The sequence below is a fragment of the Thunnus thynnus genome, chromosome 10 (genome assembly GCF_963924715.1).
Source record: "Thunnus thynnus chromosome 10, fThuThy2.1, whole genome shotgun sequence".
NCBI lineage: Eukaryota > Metazoa > Chordata > Actinopteri > Scombriformes > Scombridae > Thunnus > Thunnus thynnus.
In genome coordinates, this window is record NC_089526.1 from 26,500,927 (window position 1) to 26,521,038 (window position 20,112).

The window sequence follows — 20,112 nt, forward strand, 5'->3', positions numbered from 1 at the left end:
CTAAGCACTTTCTGATCCACACATATGCTACACAGAGACACACCCTGCATGAGTTAAATGTGCTTGCTTCATTTCTGCTGTTGTATTAGAAAGAAATACAGAAACAGAAAAGTTCCATTACCGAGATTTTCCTTTTCCTTTTTGGTTTGCACGGCGGGTAACTGGCAGCTTGAGCTCTGAAAAGGCACCGTTTGGCTGCCCTGCAATGAGGGGAAATGTCCTAAAATGTCATGCAACTGAATATAGATGTATTACGCCAAATACACAGATTTCTCTACCAACGGCCTACTTTCCATGAGCATTTCACCTGGCACTGACGTCTGCATATGGCTGACCTCAATATGAATTCAGCACTTTGTGTTTGTAGTAGTAGTGGCCAGAGTGGGTTCCAGCAAAAAACAGCTTACTGCAGTGGGGGGAGGAAAATATACTGTACAAGTTTAATTGATGTTACTGGCAGTTATGAAGACCCATGCATAAAAGTTATATTTACTTAAATTTATTTAGGTTTCTAAAAGTTGTGTAGTAGGTAGGTTTGTTTTTAAGCCACGCTAGCATGGCTCTAGGGATAGAAATGTTGGTTGGGTAGTCAGTCTGACTGAAATATCTCAACAACTATTTGATGGAACTGAACTTTGGTGACCCCTTCACTTTTTATATAACGTAATAATCAGGCCAATATTTTTGGTTTTTTAGATGGTTTATGGCCAAGTGCCTGCAATACTAATGACATTCACATTAGCATCTGCTGTAATTGGGTTTAGTGTTACTTATTTTGCAAATCATAAATGTTAGCATGCAAACACGCTAAACAAAGATGGTGAACATGCCAAGTAGGCTATCAGTATGTTAAGCGTCATTGTGAGCATGTTAGCATGATACAGCTTGACAGAGCTGCTAGTGTGGTTTTAGACTCCTACTGTAATTTTGTTGAGGTTCTTGTGACTGAAAAAAATTCTAGCAGGGATAATACCTGACAGTTGGTGGAGATGCAAATCCAACATACGCAAGGCAGAGATAACTCTCTACTCTCCAGGTGGATGGCATAGACCCAAATGCAATGCAGCCACAAGGCATGTTGGATGTGTGATAGAGATGACTCTCACCATCTCCCATTCTTTCTTGCTAGCATTGTCCTACTGCTAATATGTGTCAGTCTCTCTGTAATGTAATGAAAGAAATTCTGTAAGAAATCTGTGACTGAAGTAGAAGTTGATGTGTGAAACAGAAAATGCATTTGTTTGAACCAAAACACCACCTTCTTGGCCCAGACAACAATATAAAGTAAGTAGATCCACATCTAGTTGTTGGAGGTTAAGTGCTTTTCTCAAGGCCTCTCTAACACCAATTAATTCCCTCTGACCTCTATATCAACACTTCTCACCCTGTGGCAGCCAGCCAACATAAGACTGTGAAATGCACGGGAAAAGCTGGCGAAAGAAAATATGTCATATGCAATTGCGATATATGCCACCACTCAGGAAGCTGATATAGCTTTTCTAATATAAATCATTTTTCATAGCAGCAGTACAGGAAATAGAAAAAGCGAAAGACTTCACTGGTTTTAGTATCTATCTAAGTTCTGGCCAGTCACAAGTGGCTGATGGGAAAACCAAACCTATGAGGTGACTCAGCAGCTTTAAACAGACACACACCCAACAGTGAGTTTTAAATATACATTACTTAAGCATACATACATACTCAGTTGACTCTCGGCTTTTCATTCATTCACAAATGTGACAGACTACTTCCCACACCACTTTACACCTCACACAATGACACATCCTGTAAATAGAAGTCATTGATAAAGATAGCTACACTATTAGTATGTATTGGCCAAAAAGGGATGGCGATGATAGAAGCCTTCATGCATTTATGACTTCATTATGACTTGAAAAATATTTTCTATTCTTGTCAAACACTACTGTTTCTTCTATGCAAACCAAAGCTAGACTTGGCTTAATAATTCACAAATGTTTGATTTTTACAGCCAAGAAACTGGAATTTAAATTACCCTAAGCAGGCAATCAAGAATGCCAAAAATAACACTTTAATTGGCTAGCTGAACATGTCTGTGGCTATATTTAGGGGTTATTTTAAGCCCTGTAGGGCATAGGACAGGGCTTTGCAGGACACACACTGGGGCAAAATATGGATGCCAGTCGTGGCTGCGCACCCTCAGCAGTCCACCCGACATGAACAGGGCAATCCCCCACTCAGGTGGCCCAGTAACATCGGCATCAGCTGCTAACACAAATTGCATTAGAGGACAGTGGGAAGACAGCCAGGCCTTTACCGTCCAGCCGGCTACAATTTAGAGCAGGCAATGAGACAGCAGTGAGTTACAATATAAAGAGCAGACTGGCTGATTAACTATAATTGTATATGAGCATGTTTGGGTAATATTATTATCCAAACAGTATTAAACAACAGTATTAAAGTTATTATATCTAGTATTTCACAATTAAAAAAACATTGAAATTGTACCTCAGTAGCTTCTAGTCTTTACACTGCCTTTTCCATTGTCTGCTATCAGATAAGACTTGCTTAAAGATCACCAAAAACAGAAAGAGGGTCATATTCTTCCTCCACAAACATAGCTATAGCCTTCAGAGCTGAGAAAAATATGCAAAAAATACTTTTAAAAAATATCATTTCATTACATCAAAAGAGATAAACACACAATGACACCACAGAGAGGGAGGGAGGACAAGTAATAACATCCTCTTTGTTATGGCTAGATATGGCATTTAAGAGAAATACAGAAACACCAGTTATGCCAATGGGGGGAGGGGGTGGGGACCAGTCACTTTCCCTACAAGAAAGAATTGTCTGACAGTGCCCTGATAGGCAAACATCCACACCTGGAACTCGTGTGCTATATCTAGAAGGCATCAGCATTTACATAGGCAAATGCTGTCTTTGAATGGCAGCATGTTGAAGATACCATGAGACAGCTTTCTAACATCCAGTAAAGGTTTTACATAACATCCACTCATAATTGTGGTGTGTCTAGAGGCTATAGAGCCATCCCAATGTTTTGGCACCAACTATTGGCGTGTTCCTCACTTGATCTAGTATGTGGGTCTTGGAAGACATATTTCTTGAAACATAAAACGAATCTGTTACTGGGAAAAAGAGTGGAGTGACTGGCCTCGGTCAAGATAAAACCAGGTCAGTGGAGAATATGAACAAGGACAGGTATTCAGGACAGTGTGGTTATATTCTGAGAGGATAAAGATGAGTATCTAAGCAACACAGAGACATTCATACTGCTGGGTACCTTGAGAATGTTTACGAACCAAATACTTTCCATTATCAAGCATCAGTAGGTACATCGACACACGTACAACCTTTAAAACCACACTGCAGCTCTATTATGATGTATGGTGAGTCAATGAGAAGAGATAAGAATTCATGGGTTTACAAATTCTCCCTGAAGCTTACCATGTTCTACACACATGTAGCTGATATTGTGTGTGATGATTTAGTCGGATTCTAAAGTATAAGCAAGAATGTTACCAAAAATATATGAGAAACATGATATTTTTTAATATTCTTTTAAAAAGGAGAGAGAAAAGGTAACAAAATGAGAAAGCTCTCTCATTGGCTGTGTCATCAGTGTGCCTTAATAAGGAGAGCAGGACTTCAGTGGAGCATACACGCTGTCGAGGAGGGAACACAGAGGAACGTCTGGAAAATAAACACCTGCCACAGAGCCAGCTCCTGCTTCCCATTACCTCCTGGTACAGAAACAGCACAACAAACTGAGACCTGAAACACACACACTCACATATAGAGCCATGCACACTTAATGCATTTTGATGTTGTATCAATACATATTTATCCTCTCCTATTCTCTGGTATGTCAGCTATACTTTACAATACATGTTAGATGGAATTAGTCATTCACTCTTTCCACAAATCCCTAGCCAAATCTTCTGCTCTGTTTGCACTGGAGAACAGCACCCCCCATCCCCCGCCACCCCCCCCCACCCCCCGCCTCCTGTTTTGTGTCACAAAGCAAACAACTTCTACCAAATCCAACCCCTACGATACACTGTGAAGAGGCTGCTGGTGTAATCTACTTGGCTGTGGTTCTGTTTGTTTACAGTAATTATTCTGGCATCTAAAATCGATGCGCTAATGCTTTACAGACGTTAAAAATGCTACGTGCAGCAGCATTCTAAAAAAGATACAAGATGTCTACACAAATAGACCAAGTGACAAAGAAAAACATGCGAACATGCTGATCCACAGAAAACCCCAACAGTGATTCAGCACAAGCTCAGTCGCAAGTCTCTCACAACGAGAAAAAAAAAAAGAAAAAAGAAAACTGGGGCAATATTTATAGAGGAGCTCTCCCTCTTCTTGATGATCTGTTGGTTGGAACGGAGGGGATGAAACATGTACAGTAGTAGGAAAAACATCTAGTGAAAGGAAAAGTGGAGGAGTATCATAATATCAGACATGGGACAGGAATAGCTCAACAAAACTTCAAATTGAAAGCACCTGGAGGAAGCTCCTCACCTCCTCTGACATGACGCAGGCAGAGAGAAAAGAAAAGCGAAAGTCAGCCAAGTGTTGGGATAGATGAGTCGCTTGTAGATGTTGCTCTTCACCTGCCGGAACTAACTCAACTTCATCCTTCAAATCTCAATCTTACTCTCATTAATATCTGTGTTATGTGAAGATTTCCAAAAAAGGCAGAAAGACAGAAACTATGTAGCCTATGATAACCATAATCCAGCAAAAGCATGCTGAGCTGCACACTTGAGGAGATAAAAGGATAAAAGGATAAAATGAGATGAAAATCGAAGAGGAAAAGCATGAATTCCCTGTGGTGTATTAATGAATTTCTCTGTTGCTCGGCAGCACCTGTTAATGTCCTCTGTTGTGACTGAATACAGGATAACAATCAGCAGAGCACTGAGATTTAAACTAAAACCCCCTCTTAGTCTCATCAAGGTCAGAGGTCGGCAGAGTGGGATGGTTGCTACGGTCACATATCAAAGTGAAGCAATCCTGTAAATCCTGTGGACTCTCACAACAGCAACATACTCTCAGAGAGGCAGGCTGGAAGAGTGACAGCGAACATGTGTGACAATCAATAAACCTCTCAGCATTTAGGAGATGCAGCGTGCATAGCTGCCCCTCTGTTCCATTAACATTAACAGACAGACAGACACACACACACACACACACACAGCAGCCAGTGTGATCAAAGGCATAGCAAGGTGCAGTCACATGTTTGCACCTGTGCAGAGTCAATAATACCAAACAGAGACAAATGAATAAGACCCTCCCCCTCCATCATCATATGTAGTTGTGCAGTAGCTGTCGTAATGTGAGTGCAGACTCTCACCTTTATACTTTTCTCTGACATTTTCATAAGCTTGGATGAAGTCCTGCTCTTCTGCGTTCGGAGGCAGGTAGGCGGGTTCGTACATGGCCATGCTCTCACCCTCTTCTTCTCCTCCTCCTCCTCACCGCTGGTTCTTCCTCTTCCTTTTAGGTCAGCTTCTTCCTCTGTGTCTCTGTGCGTTTGGATGTGTGTGAGGCAGCCTGTGCTGTCCTCTGTCTGCTCTCTCAGCTGTGTGTGAACCCTCCACAGCTCCCAACTTCATTCCACAGCCCAGCACCACCTCCACCCCCTCCCCATGCACCCTCCCATAGCCTGGCTCAGAAATACTAATATAAATGTCAGGCCCCTCCCCTTAAAGATACACAGACTGGACCAGCAGGCACACGCTTACAGTGAGCTGCTTGCCAAGCACAAGCACAGCAGCAAGGAAAGCAGAGAAGCATAAGGCTCTCTGGTAACACTTCAACTGAATTAGACTGTGATGGATGGTAATCAATTTGTGTCAGATCACCAAAGCACAGATACACTTCTCTTACTGTCAGAAAAACATTCAAATATGAAGTGTGTAACTACATAAAATACTCAGGGCTCTGTGTTGCTCCTTGTGTTTGAGAAATCATCTTTTGATTATAAATCTAAATAGCAAGACTAAGAGTCTACAGCCATGCTAGCTGCACTATGAGGCTGTGCACAGTGCACAGCAGTGCTTTGAGGTAGTGCTAACAGCATGTTAACATGCTCACAATGACAATGTTAACATTCTGATGTTTAGTAGGTATAATGTTAACTATGTTCACAACTTAATTTAGCATGTTAGCATGGTAACACCAAACAGTGGCACCAAACACAAAGTACACAAAGTATGAGGCTTGTGGGAATGTAAGTTTTGCACATTTTTGGTCATGAACCAAAGTATTTTAATTGGGTTTTTTTAATTTGACTTGATGAAAAGTCAGGCGATCACTAAAGTGATTAAATTTCACCCTGAGCTGGAGGTTAATGTTTCTACCAAATTAACGGTAATCCCACCAGTTGTCAGACTACTAATGTCAGCTTCATGGTGGCACTAGAGGAATAGTCGAGGGTTAACCAAAGTCATTAGGATACATTGTCTTGGAACCATGAACATCTGTACAATATTTTGCGCCAATCCATCAAGTAGATGTTGACACATTTTACTGGATGAGTGAAAACCTGTCCTGTCGATGGCTCTAGAGGTAAAGTCAGAGGATCACCAAAGTCAGCAGGCTTTATCCTCTAGGCACAATGACCATCTGTACAAAAATCCATGGCAATCCATCCCACCACTGTTGAGATATTTCAGTTTGGACTAAAGTGGTGCACCAAATGACCAACAGAACAACATTGCCATCCCTAGAGCCATGCCTCTAGAGTGGCTAAAAAACTATATAAGAATGTGCTTGCAAGACACTTACATACAAGTAACCAATTAATTCATGAACACTAATCAACAACCATATTGTGTTTCTGTCAAGATAAATATCACTAAAGAAGCTGCAGGATCTTTGAAAGTTTCCTTAGATAAAATCAGAGTGACTACTCAGTCCTTCCTTATTATTTCAAAGATGCTACAGTTTTATAAGCTTTTGTTCAACAACGCCTCAATTCAATCACTTTTTATAAAAGGAAGCAGCCAGTCGCTACCGGACATAATCTCATAATAAAGAAAACATCCATCTTGATTGTGCCACAGTAACACACTCCAGTTGGTAGCTGTTATGTTTCAGGCAGTCACTGATAAAGTTGAAGCCTGCAGGGCGATGAATACATTCAAAGGCAGTTGCAGTGCAGATATACCCTTGACATCCACCGGGAACATCAACTGTTGGGGCAGCCACTGAATATTCAACAGATGCCCCTCTGACCAGCCAAGCTGACAACAATCCAGACCAAAATAAATTATGGTTTTAAAAAAAAACATAAAAAGTAACAGCCAAGACTTCATTTTAATTAAATTTAGCTGCTTGATTGTTGTGCCAATACATAACAAATCCACATGAGTTTTGATTAATATCAATGCACCTCACGAAATAGATTAATAACAGTGATGATGGCAAACAGAGATAGGATCATGTCATCTAACACAAACATACTGTGCATATTGAATGGTTCAAGCAAGCTAGACTGTGTTGGAGTATAAAAACTACATCTTGTTCAGGGGTTTTATCATAGCACGCCTCATAAAAATGATGAGGGAAGTAAAGACAATATCTCCCTCCACTATTTCCATGCTGCTTTGTGTAGGAGTGCATGTTGTAGCACAACAATAAGGGACTGATGTAGGAAAAGGAAAATCCCTGCAGTTCAGGCTGACTATCAGAAATTTCTTTGGCCAAGGCCAACCTGACATCAGCCAGGACACTTTCCTGAGAGGAAACACGATACGTCCAAACTCTGTGCTGCTGCTGCTTGGTCACAACTGCTGAAGAAGTGAGTGTGTGTACATATCACCACACTCACTCTAACAGGAAATTTTACTGGCAGAGATAAAGTTCCGGATACACTGTATGCCCACAATGTTTTCTTAATAGCAAGGTTCATACACAGTTTTTTAAAGACATGAACAGTACGTGTCCCATAAAGAGTAGACAAAGAATTCCCAAAATATTATAAACAAAGAAAGAGTGGGTGGCTGCACAAACAAGCACGATTAAAAGGCACAGAGAACAATTATGGATTAATATGAAGTAAATATAAACACTTGAGGAAACATTAGCCTGATAAAATCTTGAAAATCTGTCATTAAAGGCGTAACAGAAGAATGACATAATCATGATGACTGAAGTATTACTGTCACGTCAGTATTTTACTGCTGGGAATTAAGTGGAAACTAAGTAGACATGTTTAAAGCTCAACATTTAGCACCTCACGCACTCTAAACACTTACTACAGTACATGACACAGGATCTCATAACCTCACATTCTTAGACACCCTTATGAGATACTTAAATTTCCCACTGGTTACTTCCTAGATGATTCTAGCATGGTGTCCACTCCCAGATAACTAAAGAACCAAATTTGGCTTTGGGATATCTGTTTATTTAGTCAAGCCGCCGATCTCAGCTCATGATCTCGTGATGTCAGTGAGTCTGAGCGTGGGTGTGCGTGTGGAACTGAGGGTTGTTTCCCACATCTCATTCAGCAGTACTCAACAGGTGCACGCAGGGGCTCGAGACTTTTGCACATGTTCTTTAACTTGGACACACACATGCTTTCCACATTAGTAGATCTGAAGGTATGGGTACATGAAGGTATGGTACGTCTGCACACTTGTGTATACATTATACAGTATGTATATTATGTGTGTGTGTCTGGATTTGCACTTCATTTGATACTTTGCCTGTGAATAGTTCTTTGGGATGAACGGAACACAACAAACAAGGCTGTGAAATTAAAGATATCCTTTACATCCTGTATCACATATGCCATTTAAAACGTCTTACATTTTCAACCTATTTACAAGTACATTTTGCAACTTTCAGACCATTTATTACATTCCCCGGTGGTTCAAGAAGCTATACAGCTGTCCAGTAAACAGTGAGTCTCTCAGTTTCTTTTTCCAGGTATGTCTCCTTCTGTTTGATATCCTAGTTAGGCTGACTCACAAGACCAGAGAAGTCACATTAACATTATTAATGCTTTTTTCACACCGCTCTGTTCTGAGAATGAGATGCCAGTCTTCACAAATCACAGCACAACTTTTATACTCAAGAGTCATGGGGATTACTGAAGCACAGCTCACCGCTGATGGAAATAACCATGGGGGAAACAAACAAAACCTTGTGTACACACACACACACACAGAGGCAAGAGTTTAATACTGGCCAACAGCTAGACTGATAGTCTGGCTGTGGAAGATGACATACCTCTCAGCAGTGTGACAGCTGTTATTACAGAAGAATTTATTGCAGGCTCTAACTAAAACAGGGACTTATCCTTTGCTGGATTTTGACTGAACAGAAATTATTCTATCAGTAGAGATGTGGTTTGAAAGTAAAAAAAAATCTTACTCTTCTCCTTTCCCTCCTTGTATTTTCAACCAATACACTCCTTGCTCTAAATTAGATTTTTAAAAACCAAATAAAATCTGTCATTGTCAATAGTAGACATTAGAGAATGAGTATTAAGAGGATGAACTCCAAAAACCCTCCTCTGAAGCAAATATTTGACATCTGATTGTTGCTTTTTGATGTTCAGTGTTTCAGCAAAGAAAAGATATTTCCTCACCTCCCTCTTTCTTCTGACTAAAACCACCTTTGTCAGTGTATCAACTGATCATCACCAGTCTGGAGGCTTGAAACATTTCACTGTCAATTAGCCAGCTATGGCAGACTGAGAGAGTTGTTCTAGCATAGTGCAATAATGTTGCAATGTTGCTGTAATAACAGTAAAACTACTGGTGATAGACATACATGTACAGTACAAGGAAACAGGCCTGGCTCCCTCTTCTGGATATCCACAACAGTGTATAACTGAGCAGTTATTGTGTTATTTGCTATGGCTTGCTCGGATCTGTCCAGTCACACCACACATTTCGTCATGGCTCATTTTCCAGAATTTCAGACTGGTGGTGTGGTTCAGCATTCCTTCCCCGGTTCAGCGTGAAATGGGGCAGGCATAAAGGTCAGAGCTGTAAAAAAAATGAAGAAATAAAGCTGTTCCGTCTGATAGGCTCCTTCATTGAGCATTAAACATATTGTTTCATGAAATAAGGCAGAGCACTGTAATACCAGGGGCACAAGGAATACACTATGTAGTCAATGCCATTTGAGATGGGTGTGGGAAATGAAACACATTTTCCAGAAACTCTGATGGCTCTCCAGGAAGAACACTTTCAGGCTTCCAGCTCTTTTAATAGAAAGCGCCGCCTGCTGGGCAAACAGGTTATTGCTGTCTTAAAGAAGGCCAATAGCTGTGCTCACTTATCAGCATACAGCTTGATCTATGATAAGATGACATTTAATAAGCTACCGTGGAGATCCAAGAATAGGTATAGCCCAGCATTTCTAAAGAAAAGCCACATAACAATTAGTTTACACAAGACTCGTCTCCAACCTGAAGAATATGATTAGAAATACAAAGATGCTCTCATAAGTAAATCCACATCAACAGTCCAAAAGTGCAAAGTATTACATAATAAACAAACCGTATTGTGCTTAAATGCCAATGTATTCAGCTCCTCTGCTTCCATGAAATTTGCTTCATTGTATCACTATTAAATAGCAAATATCATGATGAATTATTTAGTACTCTGGAGGGATGTTAGGAGTTTTAAGTATAGCTTGGACCATCAAGGCAAACACTGAAACACACTCTATGACTGTTATGGAAGCCAGTACTTATAAAATAACATTTCATATTTCAATCAGTGTTAACAAACTTGATCTATTTCAATCATAATTACAATCAAATATGTAGAGAGATTTTGAGATTTTTGATTAGAAGTGTTCGATCATTTTGATGATGGTAATGTTTTGTTTTTCTATACAATTTGCATGACTTATTCTGATGAATATCAGTAAAACTATTTTGCACTCACACTAGTATACTAGTGTAGTATTTACTGCACTAAAGTAATAAAATTAATTTTTCTGATTCACAATAAGAAAATACTGTGTATATTTATCCCATGCTGACACTTTCACATTAACTACACTGAGTAATAGAATGGCTGCATATTTTAAGGGATGACTGGCATTTTTAAATCATTCATTGGTTGATTTGGTGTTGTTTGGCACTTCTATTACTTCATAATTTGTAATTCCAGGTGGGAGATAATGGAGCCTAAAATGATTTCTCATATTCTTATCACTTGGAGGATGATGTGAATTTCCATTTTCTTTCTGTTAAATATTTACAGATCCTCCACAAAACACAGCATCAGATAACTTCAGAGTTGTACTCGTTAATGAGCTCATGCTAGTTCAAATAATATCACCACAATACACACACGCTCCGGTCAATGAGTAACTTGTTACTGGAAGCAGGTGTCTCTTTTTGCAGCACAGGATTCAAAACAATGTCGGGAAAACTTGAGGAAGTTGTCCGTGTGTGTGTGTGTGTGTGTGTGTGTGTGTGTGTGTGTGTGTGTGTGTAGGCCAGGGATGAAAATGATCAGAATAGATCATAAAACCAAGAACAATCCTTTAAACTTCAGTTCAATTTCATCTTACCTAATAGAAAGCAATGTGGTCAGCTGTTTTCACCCTCTAGAGGTATCTAGCCATGCAGATAGAAGCTGTGTTAATTACTGTTTAGTGATGAAATTCCATTAACCTCCATTGCATTTTGGTGGCAGCAGAAGTCTCAGTGGAGATCTCAAACCCTGTGTGATTGAAACTGAAACTATCTTGATAACTATACCACTAAAGGTACTGTATGTGGGGAAATATTTTTTGTAATATGGGTGAACTCAACCTTTAAAGATTTGTAGTACTATACTGTACCCCTTGAATGGAAGTCACCTCGTACAACTAGCCAACCACAAGGTGGCAGGGTGGAGTTTCTGTCCCATCGACCATGTAAAGAGGAATGACCTCAGTGAGTTATGCTGCCCTTGACTACCAGCCTCATGCATGCTCTAAAGATTCTGTACATTCTTCTGCCTCACATCAGACATGACCTCTGACCTCTTCCCGTCCTCCTGTATTGACTCCAAAGCTGTTCTGTGGACAGTAAATCTGCTCTATGGACAGTCTGACAGCTGACTGACTGAAGAACTTTCAACTCAATCAGTTACTAGTTTATGGATGTGTGCACACTGGGAGGCAGTGTGAATTTAGCAGTAAATGCAGCAGAGAAAAATAGAACATATGATATTAAATAATAATACCTATATCACAGTGTTTAAACATAATGCAACTGAATAATTTATACTGCATAAAGTGAGAGGGAGTACAAGGGATTTCCTTTTAAAATTCAGCAACAGAGCAGCGAGTGTTTCATGAAAGAGACTTTTATAGTGGTTACATCTCTACATCCTATATCAATCCCAACGGAGTTTCCTCATTCTTATTCACAGCCTCCTAATGTCATTGCTAGGCAATAAGATCTGATGGTATTTAACTGAAGCCCCCACTTTACACCAGGTCTTAACAAGCTCTCATTCTCATTTTTCTGGGCCTCGTCCCACAGGTGATTAGAAAAGTGTCTACGCTGCTTTAACTGGTCATTAGAGAGACAAATGTAATTTAAAAACTTATTCAGAGATCTGCAGAGTTGAGAGGAGGAGGCATGCACTTTGAAACACTGACACTTGTACAGCTGACCTGCACAACCACAGCTACACACCCTCATAAGTCTCTGGTAATATGCCAGGACTCGGAGTTACAGAGTTAGAGCAACATAAATCCTCATCAAAATGGATTCATGCTCTTATGATTTAATTAAAGGTTAGGTTCATATTTCAAGTCTGTCCCAAAACAATAGTCAGGTGTCCATGTAAACTGACATATGTTTTGTTGTAATCATTCCTCTTGTTCATACTGGCCATCAAGGGATCTCTTCCTAATGCACTGTCAATTACGTAGTGTGGGACAAATTTCACAGTCCTCCTTCTGCGCAAAAATGTATTTAAAAGTTTATTTAAAGCTAATATGAGGCTTCAACTGTTCAAATTAGTCAAATCAAGTCAATATTGTTCAAAGTTACTGTCTGTTTAGTGCCAAATCTCTTTTTGTTACAATCCTTCTACTGCAGCTAAACAGGAACAGAGGGAAACATTTACTAAAAAGACTGTAACCATGGAAGATACCCACTTTAATCTGACTAACTCAGATGGCTGAATACTCATATTAGCTTCAGATAAACCTTTGAATACGTTTTTTGCTCAAAGCATGGACTGTAGATTTTGTCCTCCATCACTTACATCGTAAGCATATTTAGAGGGGATATTCTAATAGTCAGTATGAACAGGAGGAATGATTGCAGCGAGCAAAACATCTTTCAATGTTCATTCAGGCACTTGACTATTGTTTAAGACAGACTTGAAAAACTGTGAATCCGTCCTTTAAAGCTTTTAAAATTTGAATTAGCTCAAACAAGAGAACTGGAGTGCTCAACTCAAATGAGAATAATGGGAGCCCACCCAAAAGGCACGAAAATAGCAAATGAAGTAGTCAGCACTTGCAAATAAGTATGTAACACTTTTAATAATGCACAGCAGCAGAATGAAACGGTCCATTTTCCTTGTATTTTTACTCATTAAATTCTTAGAAGAGTCCAGTTTTACAACAATGATTTGCTTTGGTCACAAGTACCAAATTGTTTCAAACACCTTGTATTGACAACAATTTAAATTCAGCGTTTCAGATTGTTAAGTGGACCTGTGGTATCTTTAGAATGGGGGCTAAAAGAATAACAGCCTTGTTTCTAATTTTATGACCATGCAATTAAGTATTCATGAAGCTAGTTCTACAAATGTTTCATGAATTAGTTACAGTACTGTAGGTGTAGGAGTTTCTCTCCCCATAGAGGAGTATGCAATATTCCTTGAGAAACATTACTGTGCTCCCTCAACCACACAGCAGGTGTAATCACTAGCAAGAACAGTGCATAGTCCACTTCCAAATGATGCCCTCTGCAGCCCAAGCTCATCTATATACAGTCAGGGATTCTACAGAAGCCAGTTAGCTCGTCAGCAGAGCCCACAACAAAGGCTCAGCCTCACCCATGGGTGCTGACGCAGCCTGACCTGGCCTTGTGATGGACAGAGGAAGAGCGGGACAGGATGTGGATGCAGGCTTATTGTAGGTGCTGAACTTATCTAAACTTCCTCTTAGCCCGGCAGGAGCACGGCATTCAAAAACAAACTCCATCAAAGACTTATTGTGATAAAACTGGCACACTGAAAATAATTTAAAAAAACATAACCTGAGAGTCATCTCATTTTGTATTATAATGATATAAGAGAATATGAGAGATCATAAGAATGTTTTACATTCTGTGTCAATGGCCGACAGATATGATGCCCATCATATCATTCTCTGGTCAACATTTTGATAATGTCCATGCAGATGTGAGGTTGGGCTGCCTTTCTACACTGATTGTGGAGTAGAAACTAGCCAGTATTGGATTCAAATAATCTTAACAATCTTAACAATAATATGTTACTCATTACATAATTACTCATAACATATTACTCAAAGAGCCATGAAATCAGATTATTACATTATAAGCATGATGTTTTACAGTTTAACAATAAACCACTCTGCTCAGCTGCAATGCACTCTGCCAATGAGAGTATTTCTGGACAAACTATGTAATGGAAATACTATTTCTAAATTACCTCAGACATATTTTCAAAATGTATGTGCTGCAATTTCTTTTTGCATATATGCCAACAGTGATACCAACATAACTGTGAAAATCCAAATCCAATATTAGCTGATAATAGCAGCCTGCCAATTGGGCCACACTGTACTAGAGGCAGAGTACTGCAATATGATGAGGTATTTCAATTTAAGTAAGTCATTAGACAGAAGTCAGTTGCAGCAATAACACTGCCATAGGATTTTTATCACTCAGGAGTGAATTAATATCAAATGACTGATATATTATAAATCTGACAGAACTGGTATTGATAATTACATGTAATAGGATATGTATGTGATTTGTGTATTACTTGGTATTTCCAATCCACTGCATAACTCCAATGTCTGCATGATGTCTTCTCTGATCATGAACGGTGTAAATGTATCTAACACTTGGCTCAAGGCAATCATGACTTCACAGCAATAGCAGTGCTAACCCATAGTGTAAATAAATAATGTGTTTCCAGCATCCCTACAGTTAGTCTGGACAGGATCCCAGCCTATTGTTTGTGCGGTTCAAAGAGAGACACACCTCACTTGGAAAACTACACGTACTGTCTCTTGCGTCTTTCCTCACCTTACGTCTATATCCTGTTCAGCTGGCAAAACCTATCATCAGTCCTAATACAAGTATGTTTAAAAAATTTTGTTTAGTTTCCTTTTTCACTTAAAGTATCACTTACAAGGTTAATTGTTCCTTTGTGACTTGACTTTTAAAGCTGCACTAGGAAGCATGGTAGGGCTCCAACAAGAAAGGCATCACATCCTGCCCTTACTCCAAAAATGGCTGACGCTCTTCTCCACCTCCGCTGCCTCCAGAAACATGTTCAGAACTGAGGAGTTCATAGACGTCAATTGTATATGATTTCACAGTACTGAAGTTCCAAAAATCTAGTTATTTTTCACCGCTACATGTATAAATAATGATACTAAATTGTAACCTGATTAATTCAGTGGTCAATATATCAACCCACAAAATGGATGCTGCTCTATGCTGCTTGACATTATGCCAAGCTCTACCCAGAATGCAAACAAGGACATTTTCATAGAGGACAATGGCCCTGACATAATTAATACATGAAATTTCAATTGCTTTTTCATAAGTAGAAGAGTCAATATTAGAAATCATGTTCTTTCTTCTTTGTTTATGACAGGGTTTTTTTGTTGTTGTTTAAAGAGTCTGATTTCCCCTCCAGTGAGGCTACACAACAACTACTGGTGCACTCTAAGCGTAAAACAAGTTCAAATACATTCTGTATATTACTACTGACCCATAAACAGTCATGACATTCCCTTCTTCCTTCTAAAAAGACTTCCTCTGTGAATCCATTACATTCACCACATTTTCCTTTGTCCTTTGAAGATGCAAAGTCTCAAGTCTCTTGTCCCTCTGACCAAAGTGAACAAAGATGTGCTCTGCTGCACCTGTCACCACACCTAACAGTGATGTCAGGGTGTACTGAAAACACCCTGTGAACACTTTATCATGGTAGCAAGGTGGGAACCTCAGCTGCTGGAAGTCATCAAAAATAAGATTTCCAGTTGGTGTTAAGGTGCTTTTGATTCAAAGTTTAGCACCACCACAATACTAAACTTGTGTATCTCAGTGTAAGTTTGGAGTCCACACATGTAGCTGCCAGAGGTACAGCATAACCCCTTAATGCAGAAGTATAAATCTAGCTTTAGTGTGTACATACAATGCACTGTATGACATGTGTGAGAGTAACATTGCTTTTGTTAAAATGAGCTCACCTGCGATGCGAATTACAGCCCTCTCTGCTGGATCTAGGACCTCCCCTGACGCTGACTTGGAGCGTTTGACCCTCTGGTGTTTGGACAGGTTCCAGGGCAGAGTGTCTCCTGGAAAGGGGACGCTGCTGCTCTCTCCATAGCTTTCCTCCAATGGGGTTCGATCCCTGCGTCTGTCTTTACGGGTCGCCATCGACTACCTACAGAAGATGTTAAACAAAACTGAGTTTCAGATGGCTTGCATGAATGAGAAGAACCACAGACACACCCCAAGAACATACATCATGTAGGACTGTCAAAACCACAGGCATAGTCTTGGAAATCATACAAGGTAAACACCCTCAGGAATGATCAGTAAGTGTTCAAGGCAAAAATATGGTAACAATTTTAAAATCTCCAGCCAAATATTACACTAATGATTGAACCACTACAGTAACTATTGCACCTTTTGATCTAATTGCCAGGTGATCTCACTTTACCAATGTTTAACTATTACTGAAGCCTGTGAGGAGATAAAACTCAAAGGCTTGATGTCTCAGTGTCATAAAATGCAAAATGCAGGGCTGAGCACACAATATGCTTTGTGAAATATCACCAGTGGCATGTAGAGGTGCCTGCAGGGCAAGGCTCTTTAACCATGATAACAGTACTGTATGGACCTTCACCTGCGAATGCAAAACAGAAAATGTGACATTGCAGGTTCATGGTTTACTTTGCTCTTCTTTTGCACACTCTGGTCAGGAGAGGAGACCTAGGTTAAAGTAAAACGGAGTCAACATATGCTGTAAACTGAATGAAACTATTTCACAGCAGCCATATTTGGGTTTACAGCTCACTAAATCCTCCAAGAGATGATGCCATAACAAACACTGATGAATAGCTAATTTCACCACGTTAATTTTAAAATTCTGTTAATATATAACATGCTTCTGGCATTTTTCATTTGATTTTACATTACATGAGTCACTGCAGTACATTATACTAAACCTATCTAGACTCCCATTCAAAGGCAATAACGTGATTGTAATGTGACAACAATTTATATCCAAGGCAAAAAATAGCACATTTGGGAAGTATGCATCACTGTCCATACACTGGATAAGTCTGAGTGTAAAACTGCTTTACATTGCTGTTTTGTTTTGACTATTTGCTCCGTCTCTGACCTTTGCCTTTAAGTGAAATATTTACCAGTAACATGCAGCATCAGGTATAAATAGTGACAGAGCAGAATGGAAACTGGCTGTGTCACTGTGAAATATCACAACTCCCTACACATGACATCATACCTGTCCTATTCCCTCTGGGAAGTAAATCATCAATAGAATTGTCCTGTTTTTAATATCCCAGTTAAAATCCAATAGGGGCTGATATTAAGGCAACTGCCACTTACCGAACTGTAAGAGTTAATAGCTTGAAGGAAACCTTAAAGGAGTAAGAAAATGAGTGTAGAGACCAGGCCTCAAGATAACACACGTGTTGGCAATCCTTACTGGCTTAGTGAAAGTAAAACCTACACTGATGAACCTGAGCTCAGTCAAAATAAAGTAGTTATGCAAGTCATCAGCACTCATAAACACCGTCTGTATATCCAATAAAACTGAAGTGGTGTTTCCCAAAAGACTCAGTGGGTTGACTGGCATGACACCTCCTGTCACTTTCTCTCACATCATGACACAAATCCCTAAACTTTCTGTCAGTATGAATAATTCGAGATCTCTGGTAGCATACTCTAACTCTACAACAGCAACAGTGACATCGACTTGGAAAATACATGTTAGGTGCTAAGAAAAAATTAATTTATGAATGATTTGATTTGTGTAGCTGATGTTATGGCAGTGACACACCCACTGTAAGAGATAACCCTGTGTTCAAAGACCTGCAGCCCAACGCTGTTACTGTACTGCAGGTGATAGCACTATTGTAACTTAGGGTTGCCTTGTCGTTGTCACAGCTGACCTGGGTTCAGCGTTCAGCCCTTTGTGAAGTATCATACTGTATCACACTGTACATTTGAATTTATGGCAGTCCAGCAAATGGGATCATGATGTCATCACAAAAACGCTACAGTATCCAGGTTCTCAGACAGATACAGATAGGAAACAGATCATATGATCAAAACGTCCATAAGTGAGTAATTTGTTTTCATGTCAACGGGGCAAATATTGTGTCAGGAGAAAACTGTCAAATACTGTAAGGCTTCTTGTTGGAAAAGTTTCTCAACATGTCTAGAGACCTTTTAGTGTGTATATGTAAACTTACAATTATATATTTGCACTTATATCTCTTGTGATATCATTGCAGGTATTTGTGAGGTAGCCTATGTTTTTAGCCTAGCCTAAGTTTACCTGTGATATTTACATTGTATCCCAAAACTCTCATCAGCTTGCCTGATGGTTATACTGCATTATACATGTAGACCACACAGCCACATAATAAATGGTCGGTGCTGCTGGATTACACTGAAAGTGAGTCTACTGACTGGCTCAGTAAATTTTGTAATGTCAAAGTCTGAGATCTCATTATTGGTAATAGGCCCACTACTGGACTATGAGATGATTTAGTCCCAAATGTTGATGTTGGTGACAATACTAAACTGTGTAGCTGTCTGTATAGTGGGAAATACATGTAGCAGTAATAACAGTGGAAGCTACTGGGATCATTTAGTGAGGGCTGTCATGGAATTAAACTATGCCTCATTTTGCTAGGGACCCTCAGGACTTCAAGAACCTGCAATTCAAAACTACTGGTCTGATGCACCTGCAACATACTGATTCCAAGCGCATACTACAAAATATGAATAATAGGATGACTCAGTAAGGCAAGTTAACACTCTACAGTCACTATAATCCTCCAGTCTTTTTTTTTAACTGTTCACCAAAGCCACACACAGAACCAGAGAGAACATTTTCTTACCTTACTGCTGTGCTGGATCAGTGCGTAAAAGCCTGTCAAACAGCCATGTATGCATGTGCCGGTGCCTCTGTATGTGTCCTGCAGGTTATCGCCGGGCAAAACAAATGAAGACGCCGAATGCTTGCGTGTGCGTGTGTGTATGTCACAGCTCGTTGCATGTGTGTGCCGGTAATGTTGAAATAGCCACTCCTTTTACGGGAGGCAGGGCTGGAGGCTGGAGAGACGACCCACTGTGCAGATTCCGCAGTCATCTGTGATGTTTCTGAAGCCGCGCTCGCTCCTTCTCATCCTTCAACATCCTCCCCCGCCCGGCGACACCTCAGAATCTAAAGGTCGGTAATTATTCACGCATTCGTTAACTGACACCCCGAAGCTGGGATATACTGCCTCTCATCTCCATTATTGCAGGGACATGAGGGGGCCAGGCGTCCTTACCGATACGCTCAGGACACAGGCGCAGACCTGCTGTGGAGCTGCTGTACCGATCGACAGCAATTAACGACGTTTTTCCACCAGCAGGGTCTGGTGCTGCGGTGAAAAGCTGCATGACTCACTGTTCGATTAGTTTGCCTGCTTGTCCCGGGCTGAGCATTATTGTGTCTGCAGGCTACTGCGTATAGTGGAGATTTTAGAGGGCAGATTCTAAGAAAATGTGTTGAGTTTAGGCTTTAATGATATGCGAATTTTCATAATGGGAACAACGACTAGGCACACATGTATGGGCTCCCCTGAGTCAGCATTTATCCCTGAACT

At 40.1% G+C, this 20,112-nt stretch overlaps 1 protein-coding gene across 1 annotated transcript; it reads right to left on the reverse strand.

The window, feature by feature from the left end:
* Window positions 1-8,772: 8,772 nt before the first annotated feature.
* Window positions 8,773-19,448, reverse strand: LOC137191851 (microtubule-actin cross-linking factor 1-like). The gene is made up of 3 exons (XM_067602293.1): window positions 19,360-19,448; window positions 16,450-16,646; window positions 8,773-10,016 (listed from the first exon to the last, which is right to left on the reverse strand). Exons 2-3 carry the CDS (start codon window positions 16,637-16,639, stop codon window positions 9,964-9,966), a joined length of 243 nt encoding a protein of 80 aa, XP_067458394.1. The 5' UTR covers window positions 16,640-16,646; window positions 19,360-19,448; the 3' UTR covers window positions 8,773-9,963.
* Between the last annotated feature and the right edge of the window lie 664 nt (window positions 19,449-20,112).

Coding starts and splice junctions, on each gene's coding strand:
- LOC137191851 (XM_067602293.1), bottom strand. CDS start 16,639: ATGGCGACCCGTAAAGACAGACGCAGGGATCGAACCCCATTGGAGGAA. Junction 10,017..16,449: donor GGCTGTAATTCGCATCGCAG/GTGAGCTCATTT, acceptor TTTTTTTTACAG/CTCTGACCTTTATGCCTGCC.